General features: G+C 37.0%; 1 protein-coding gene across 1 annotated transcript; it reads right to left on the bottom strand.

Moving 5' to 3' along the window:
* Positions 1 to 2,112: 2,112 nt before the first annotated feature.
* On the bottom strand, positions 2,113 to 7,253 carry trim44 (tripartite motif containing 44). Its single transcript, XM_051885272.1, is given in 6 exon segments — positions 2,113 to 3,336; positions 3,827 to 3,846; positions 4,368 to 4,679; positions 5,026 to 5,103; positions 6,742 to 7,083; positions 7,085 to 7,253. Coding segments are annotated over 6 exon segments (954 nt in total). The 5' UTR covers positions 7,208 to 7,253; the 3' UTR covers positions 2,113 to 3,257.
* Positions 7,254 to 8,983: the final 1,730 nt, after the last annotated feature.

The following is an 8,983-nucleotide window of genomic DNA, read 5'->3' as shown; positions in this document are numbered from 1 at the left end:
TTTAGTGATATCACTGCGGTTGTGGTCTTGTGAAAAAATCCTGTGTCCTCTGAGACTAAGACAAGACCGAGTCCAAATGCGATCGAGACCGAGACAAGACCGAAACCTTCAAAAAATGGTCTTGAGACCAGTCTTGAGACCGAGACCAGTTTTGAGTACTACAATACTACTCTATATATATATATATATATATATATATATATATATATATATATATAATTTAAAATATCAGTGTTTCCCAACCATGTTCTCAGAAGCACACCAACCCAGTTTCAAACTCATCATGATCAAACACATGATTCAACTCAACAGCTCATTAGTAAAGACTCCAAAACCTGAAATGGATGGGGAGACAAAATGTGTAAGCTACTTTTGGTGTGCCTCTAGGGATAGGGTTGGGAAACACTGATATCCATAATTATCATATATTGTATTTGGATAATCCAGGAAATTGCATTACCTCTACAAACCAACAGCAATTTAGTGTGTGTGAAAAATATCACAAGCCTCATTAATTTATCAATATTCCATTCATTTCCAACATACATGACAAAATTATCAAACTTGATTATCAAACACTTGATACAAAACCAAATTGACTTGTGGGTGGTAGATCAATTTCCCAAACTCTGGAACAGTCTTCCTAGCATTGTTCAGGAGTCAGACACACTCTGTCAGTTTAAATCTAGAATAAAAACCTTTCTCTTTAACCTGGCATACACATAACACACTATCATATTTCTGTCATTCAAATCCGTTAAATGATTGTTAGGCTGAAAAACTAAAGTTAACAAATGAGACCTTACTGTAAAGTGTCTCTTAATTAACATTTCATTAAAGGGGTGGTTGATTATGATTTGACTTTTTTAACTTTAGTTAGTGTGTAATGTTGCTGTTTGAGCATAAACAACATCTGCAAAGTTACGATGCTCAAAGTTCAATGCAAAGGGAGATATTTTCTTTTACAGAAATCAGTTTTTAAGGACTACAACAAACGGCTGGTAGGGACTACAATGAGCTTCTTCCTGGGTTAGTGACATCACTAACCCTAAAATTTACATAAACCCTGCCCCCGAGAACACACAATAAAGGGGGTGAGGCCATGTTGGGCTGTTTTAGAGAAGAGGAAGAGTTGTTGTAGTAGAGTGTTGTTGCCATGTCGTCATTTTACGCTGGACTGCTTCAGAAACGAGGGTCAATTCAACACTGGATTTGCACAAAAGATTAACATGACGGCACATGCTAGTCGATGAGTTGAATCAACTCCACAGCAACTACATAAATTTATCCACTTACCATTCAGAAACGTCCAGATGCGTTCTATAAGATGGTTTGAACAATGTAAGGCTGAACACCATTATTGACAATCCTCATTTTGGCTTCGTGAGATTCTCCAGCTTTGTTGTTGTTGAGCGACCGAAGCGTGAGCTGTTAAAGCTCCGCCCTCTTCTGGAAAGGGGGCCGGGAGCAGCAGCTCATTTGCATTTAAAGGGACACACACAAAAACGGCATATTTTTGCTCACACCCAAATAGGGGTAAATTTGACAAGCTATAATAAATTATCTGTGGGGTATTTTGAGCTGAAACTTCACAGACACATTCTGTGGACACCAGAGACTTATATTACATCTTGTAAAAGGGGCATTATAGGTCCCCTTTAAGGAGCAATATTTGTTTGGAATTGATTCAGAGGCATTTGAAAGCATTATTAACACTTTTTTTTCTCTCCACCAATTTAAAAACATGGAATGTGTCAGGATCCAGTCACTTGCATCTGATTAGTATCTGATTGTTTGGAGCATTCCTAGAATCAATGCCTGACAAGAGTTTTCCTATAATACAAAAATTAGTTTTTGTGCAAACCTATGGTTGTGTGACCTGCGGATAATGTCCTTTTTCTTAGTTTGAGCCACTGTTCCTCAAAATGTTTTTGAATGGCCCTGCTTCCCCTTTTCATTTTCTGATTTTTTTAATTAAATTTTTTAAAGCAGGTGTTTTAAGTGTTTGCACACTAGCAGACTTAGTATTTCAATCCAACTCAAATGTATGGACTCCATGAGTGGTAAATCATGTGTAAAAGTGGTAAAAAGTGGTAAAATCACTTGTTAGCCTTCAAACATCAAAATAAACTTCTTTAATCATTCATTTACAGAAAAAAAAATCAGAACAAAAGCAGAAGTTTGGTATTTTCATTTTACTGTTGCAGAGGTCAGTGCACTCCTACTATCAAAGGTCATATCTAATGTTGGGGGTAATGCATTACAAGTAATGTAATGCATTACTTTACAGTTACTTTTTAATCAAATAAGTTACTTCATTTTCCCATGTATTGACTGACAGCTCTCTCATGTCCTTATGTTGAGAGAAATCATAAGTGCAGAGACTTTGTCAAATTGAAAAGTATAACTTTTTTTGTTATTAAATAAACATGTAAGCCCAGCCCAGGTGAGAAACAGTAATGCAAAAGTAACAACGCATTACTTTCCATAAAAGGTAACTATAACGCAATTACTTTTTGAAGTAACCTTCCCAAACACTGACCATATCAAATATATAATGCCATGTTTTCCCAAAGCAAAGCATTGTTTAGTTATCAAAGAGAGATCTACTAATGCTGAGAGAAACAAAAATATATATTTAAAATTGGTGAGGAAAATGTACATAAGCCGATTCCAGGCCCAACATGCTGATACTCAAACACAAGAAAGGTTTAGCATCAGGTTACGATCAAGGTTGAAATATATTTGGTATACTGGCATCAGTGACAGGAAAATGTACAGTCCTTTCTGATAAAGAAAAAGTAGCAAACAAATGGAATAGAAACAATGCATCAAACAATGAACAGCTAGGCCAAATATATAATCCATAATAATGTTTAAGCTTGAATGGAATCAAAGTATAGCATGATGATGTTTGCAGGATATGAGATCATATTTCATGAATCAAACAATTAAACCAGTAAAAAAAAAAAAAAAATACAAAACAAACAAACGGAAAAAAAAAAAAAACATTCTATCAAAAGAGATTTTTTTTCTTTACAAATGACAAAAGACAAAGTCTTTTAGAGTTTAGTGTTTCAGCTTTCTTCCAGCCTTCCGAGCATTTGGTTTGTGATAAAACAATTATCTGCAATGTTTAAATAACCGGTTAAAATTAAGCAATATCAGGACAGTAACATTCAGCTATAGTCATAGTTTTTAATCCCAATAAGTGAGGTATGGAAGAAGACAGAGATGCGTCAGAATGGCCATTAGTTTCAGGGTGTATGTCCAATATATGCATCTCCTCTCTCTTCATCTACTGAAGGATCTTCCTCCCTCCTTTGATTGGCTGCTCTGTAAATGGAAGGAAGACTCGTGTATTATACATTTACATTCAAACATTAACAAAATACAGAAACCGGCACAGGAATTTAAAGTCCCCCTGTAGTCAAAAATAATCCCTTAAAACTCATCTTTGATCACCAAAATGACACATTTAAAGGTTTTTTTTTTTTTCTTTTTTTTTTTTTTATGCCTTAAAATATCTTGAATGTAACTCTATACCCTTGCGTCATTTAGTATGTGCGGATTAATGAATATATGCAAATTAGCCCTGTCTCCACTCAGTCGCACTCAGAGATCCACTCGCTAAACTGTACTGTAGTAAACGCTGGAAATACTGGTTTAATTCAGCCATATGTGTTTAAAGCAGAAACTGATTCAGAAGAAGTGGAAGAGTGAATTATACAGGCTGTCTGTCTGTCTGTCTGTCTGTCTATATTTAAAATAGTAATCTTTAAGAGTACCAGGAAGTTACTGAAACAGATCATTTCAGATCCCTTACCTTAGTCTCAAATCAGGAATCTGAAAAAAAGAACAAAGAAAAGAAGTTATTCATTTGAAATCACCGTTCTACTGCTATATAATGCACTACATTTGAGGACCTGCGTGACATGACTGACAAAGGCATTTGAAACTCATATTCACAGACTTGTAGAGCTGCCTTTCCCTGACTTCAATATTCAAAATATATATGCCGGTTCTGCAATCATGATGACGCATCGACAGTTTCCAGACTATGTAATGTAAATGTACCCACATTATTACTGCATTTTTATATATATATATATATATATATATATAAAACCTCAGATGAACAACAAAACATGACATATCACACAGTGTCACATTATTTATTTAACAAAAACTAGGCCAAAATGGCAAAAACTAAGGACAACCTATGATTCAGCTGCTTATCCACTTTTAGCAGCAAAAACCTCAACCTTATCAGTCTCTCACATCATTCTGGAGGAATTTTGACCCACTCATCTTTACAGCGTTGCTCCAATTTATATAAAAATGACAGTAAAACTGACTTGACTAACCATTGGTATGGGCTGCACTTGTTCAGGTGGAGGTGCTGGTCTGAGGGCCAACAGCGGGGCGAGGGACATGGGGGCGACTCCATCCTGCTCCATCTGATCCAGGTCGCTCAGCTGCTGTGTGATGGAATCCATTTCCTCCTGAAGTTTTTCCGTGTGGACACTAATCTCAGAAATCTTCTCGGCGGCCTGGGCAGTGAGGAAGGCCTCCTTCAGATCCACCAGGTGCAGGACGCGCCACTCCTCCAGCCGAACCAGCCGGTGCAGCTCGTCGAACTGCTGGTTCACATACTCCTCCAGCTCATCCACACTCATCTATCAACAACCAAGCAGTGGAGGTGTGCTTTATAGTATATATTATCTTGATTTATGTGATTGAGTATACTTTATGTATGCAGATAAAGCTATATTTATAGTAGTTGCGAGACAGAGTCATTAATTCTTTATGTAGTGATATGGAGAATTATGAAATCTTTAAGGTTTTGCTTCATTTATAACAATTTGATGTGAAACACAAAAAGTTGCATTTCATAACATATCTATATTTCACTAATATTCCCTTATTCCGATAACAACACATGTGGAAGTTTAAGTGCAGAATGGTTATTTAAAAAAAAAAAAAAAAAAGTGTTTAGGCAATAATGTGATAAGTGTGACTCACATCTGGGCTGATCCATTTGGCCTTGATCTTTTCTGATATTTCATGTGTGCGCTCCAGCAGATCGATGCCTTCTTTGCTCTGAAACACAAACACATTCAGAAAGAGTGAGTCTGAAATATTGTTAAAGTGTTAGAAAATGTAACCTTTTCACACTTATTTAATATGTTGATTTAATAGTATTCTATATGCAAAAATGGTCTAGAATGTTAGAGTTAGAAAATGGAAATATTTTTATAAAACTCAGGAGACCTCTGGTGCAGAGCAGGAACATTGCCACTCTTTTGGATTGATTTTTTTAGGATGACGTCTCAGATGTTACAAACAGTAGTCTGACTCCTCTTAAAGGGGTCACAAACTGAGAAATCAAATTTTCCTTGGGCTTTTGATATATAAGAGGTCATCGTACTATAAGAATATCCTGTAAGTTTCAGAACTGAAAACTTCCTTGTAAGTTCAAAAACAGCTTTTAATGTTAGCAAGCCCAGCGAACGACTCGTCCTGGAATGTGTCTATTAAAAGACCGCCTCTGCAGAAGAAAATCAACAAACACTTCACCATTGCAACTATTTATACTGTGATTAAATTATAAATAGAGTCGTTCAAAGAACGCTCCCTTTACAATCGCTGGAGCTGTCAATCAAACAGCACAAGTTTATCAGTGACTGAGTTCTGAACTCACACCAAAACTCCTGTAATAATCAACGAATCTCTTATTACAGTGTGTTTGCACTGTTAGTTATAATGAAAGCATTCGTTAGTGTGCGGAAATCGAGTTGCAATGACGAGATCACTGCTTTCATGCGCTCAACAACATGATCACTGCAACCTTTCATGCCACGATCTCAATATAATGCCATAGATCTAAATGTAATGCAACACTTTTAGTTAACCTTGAGAGCTGTAATAGTAAAAAATGATTGGTAAAGGCATCTACAAATTGCTAGGTGCTAACAGCAGAAATGTAAATACTACATACAGTATATATTTCTGTCTGTTCGAGTCACTGGCTCTCAAATGTTTGTGCGCGACCCTGGTTGGGCAGAAAAGCTCTCTATGAAGAAGCAGCAAAGTGCAAATTCTACATCTAAATTTCCAATGTCTTAAAAAAAATAATAATAATAATTATTTGTGCTCTGAGGTGCAAGCTTTCAGGGTCAGTCGCATGTTTTTATGCTCTGGTCCCAATCATTCTGTATAGAGTAGTTCCTGGTCCAGTCCATTTTGAAACCTACTTCCAACTAACCAGTCTTGGATCTGGTCCCATTTGTCCCTGGTCTGGCTGCTGCTGTGTTTGCTAAGCTGCTCACCCCCTGTTTGATCACGCTCTCCCTGTGTTTGCCCTGCACTTCTTTCTTGGAATTCCCTTCCCACTTTCCCCCCTGTTGGTATCTGTCTCCCTCTGCTGGTCTGCTCTCAGCACTGCCTCATTCCCTGCACCCTTTTGCTCTGGTTGTTTGGCGTTCATAATTTCAGAGGACCAAAGCTGCAATATTATAAACAAATGTACAGAGAAATGTAAATAAATAAATAAATTCAATTGTGAAGATGTAAATGATTCATTTTTAAACTAAAGCCTACTTGAGGAATATGGCAAAGGACACTTCAATGACCAATACCTGCATAATCTCTAAATGTGGCCTAAATGAAAGCATATCAACCAGTGCTGGTCTTTGTGTGTGTGTGTGTGTGTGTGTGTGTGTGTGTGTGTTTACTGACCTTCTGCCACAGGTAGGCCTCTCTGAGAGTGATGATCTCGTGTTCTCGGTGCTCTCCCTGCACAGCGCACACCACACAGATGATCCGCTGGTCGTGTTTACAGTAGAGCGATCCCTCCTGATCGTGCTCCTTACATTTCAGCCTCTCCACTGTCACAGTCTCTCTTTTCCCTGCTCCAGTCTGGACTTGATGCTCATCCTGTCCGGTGGCTCCCTCTGCTGCGTTTTCGGACGGCAGGCGCTCGTTCTCCGGCTGAGGCTCGGGCGCGTGGTATGGCTGGAGTTGGTGACCAGTGCTTTGTGAATGTTTGTCTGCATGGCTGCTGCAGAAGGCGAAGCGACAGCAGTGCGCAGACCCAAGCAGCCGGCTGAGGCTCGTCCGGTTCACACGCATCGCATGTGCCGTCCATCTGCGGCAAGTCCTCCTCATTCAGGCAGCTGTCCCAGCATCCTCCTGATGCATCCATGGTGGGGAAGAACGTCACGGGATGATAGTAAGTGTCTAGGTGGAACCTAAAAGACAAGCCAACTTAAATAATTGGCAGTAACAGTAATGTGTGTATTGTTCAGTCGACTGTGTAGCAATAATGCTAAGTCCTTTCTGTAGCAAAGCACAAATGGCCAGCCAAGCAACCAAAATGGCTAACATAAATTTTGGGATATTTCCCCATCGGTTTTCTTCTGGCAGCTGTTTGAGTTTTCCTATTTGTAGTGGGCAGTGGTGTAATGTAACTAAGTAATAATACTTCATTACAGTACTTAAGTATTTCTGTCAACTTTTACTCCACTACATTCCCTAAATAAAATATATACTTTTACTCCGATACATTTTCCCAAAGCATTTTCGTTACTTACTACAAAATAAAGGCGGAAGAACACAGACTGCAAGCAAGCATGTGCAAACAAGTGCTCAAACAACCGCGGTTGATTTCATTTTCCGGGTTGCGTCCGTTGCTGGAGCGGCTGAGAAGAGTGCGCTGTCATTATACAGTACGAGAGCGGCCTCTAGAGGCGAAATAAAAACTCACTGATGCTCGTAGAGTTTGTTTTGACACATAATGTGAGGCTGCGCGCTGCACAGAGCAGGACACTTCAAAAACAGATTTAAAACGGACAATAAAACGGTATGTTATACAGTGTATGCTAGTACATGTTTTCATATCATTATAAAGTAATTAGTTTGTTGAGTAGATGCTGCATTAGTGGAGAACAGCTGTATGTTTGCCGTCGAGGCTGAGAGGATGCTAACATTAGTTATACCTTTAAAACAATGTGACAAAAACACAAACTGTTTAATGTCACGATTGTTACCATTCATTTGCATTAGTTTATATCCATTTGTTCGCTGTTGTGCATTCGTTATCCAGTGAAGTTGCATATTTAAACTGTATTCTCATAATGCAGCGACAGAAACAAATCAGAAATGTATTTGATTTCAGTTCTTTTTTTTTAAATCACACTGTAACACATATTTTGATTAGATAATCATCAAGTTTTCTAAAATAGATGCAAATAATGTGTGAAAGTATACATATAATAGACCCATGCTATGACTTTGTTTGTAAAGATGGTAATTTTTAAGCATGACTGTTTGGATTTATATGGTAACACTTTACAATATGAGTCCATTTGTAACAATAAATAAGGTTAATAAAAGTATTGTTCATTTTTAATTTCAACATTTACATTTGAACATTTTAAAGTTGTCTCTTACATTAGTTATAACACACTATGAATTAACATGAACGATCAATGTATAATTAATATATTAGTATTTTTTATATTTTAAACTTACAATAAACATTTAGCCATTTTTTTAATTCAAAGAAACAAAATGTAAGAAAGTTAAAACTGAACACAATCTTGCTGCTCAAACTGTGTATAGAACAATTTTTAATAATATTTTTTGCTCCTTCTGTATTTTACATTTACTTGTACTTTTACTTTCAATACTTTAAGTACATTTAATATAAAAAAAAATACTTTTCGTACTTGAGTACAAAAAATATCACATACTTTAAAACTTTTACTCAAGTAACATTCTAAACAGTGACTTTAACTTCTACCAAAGTCATTTTCTGGTAAGATATCCATACTTTTACTTTTCCATGAGCTCCCAAAGTTATGTACAGTAAAAAGCAGTGTTGGGGAAAGTTACTTTTAAAAATAATGCATTACAATATTGCATTACTCCCTAAAAAGGTAACTAACTGCAAAACATAGTTACTTTTTAATGAAAAACA

This window comes from Ctenopharyngodon idella, chromosome 24 (assembly GCF_019924925.1).
Source record: "Ctenopharyngodon idella isolate HZGC_01 chromosome 24, HZGC01, whole genome shotgun sequence".
Classification (NCBI taxonomy): Eukaryota; Metazoa; Chordata; class Actinopteri; order Cypriniformes; family Xenocyprididae; genus Ctenopharyngodon; species Ctenopharyngodon idella.
Note: the sequence above shows the minus strand (reverse complement) of the source record. Positions and strands in the feature narration are given on the sequence as shown.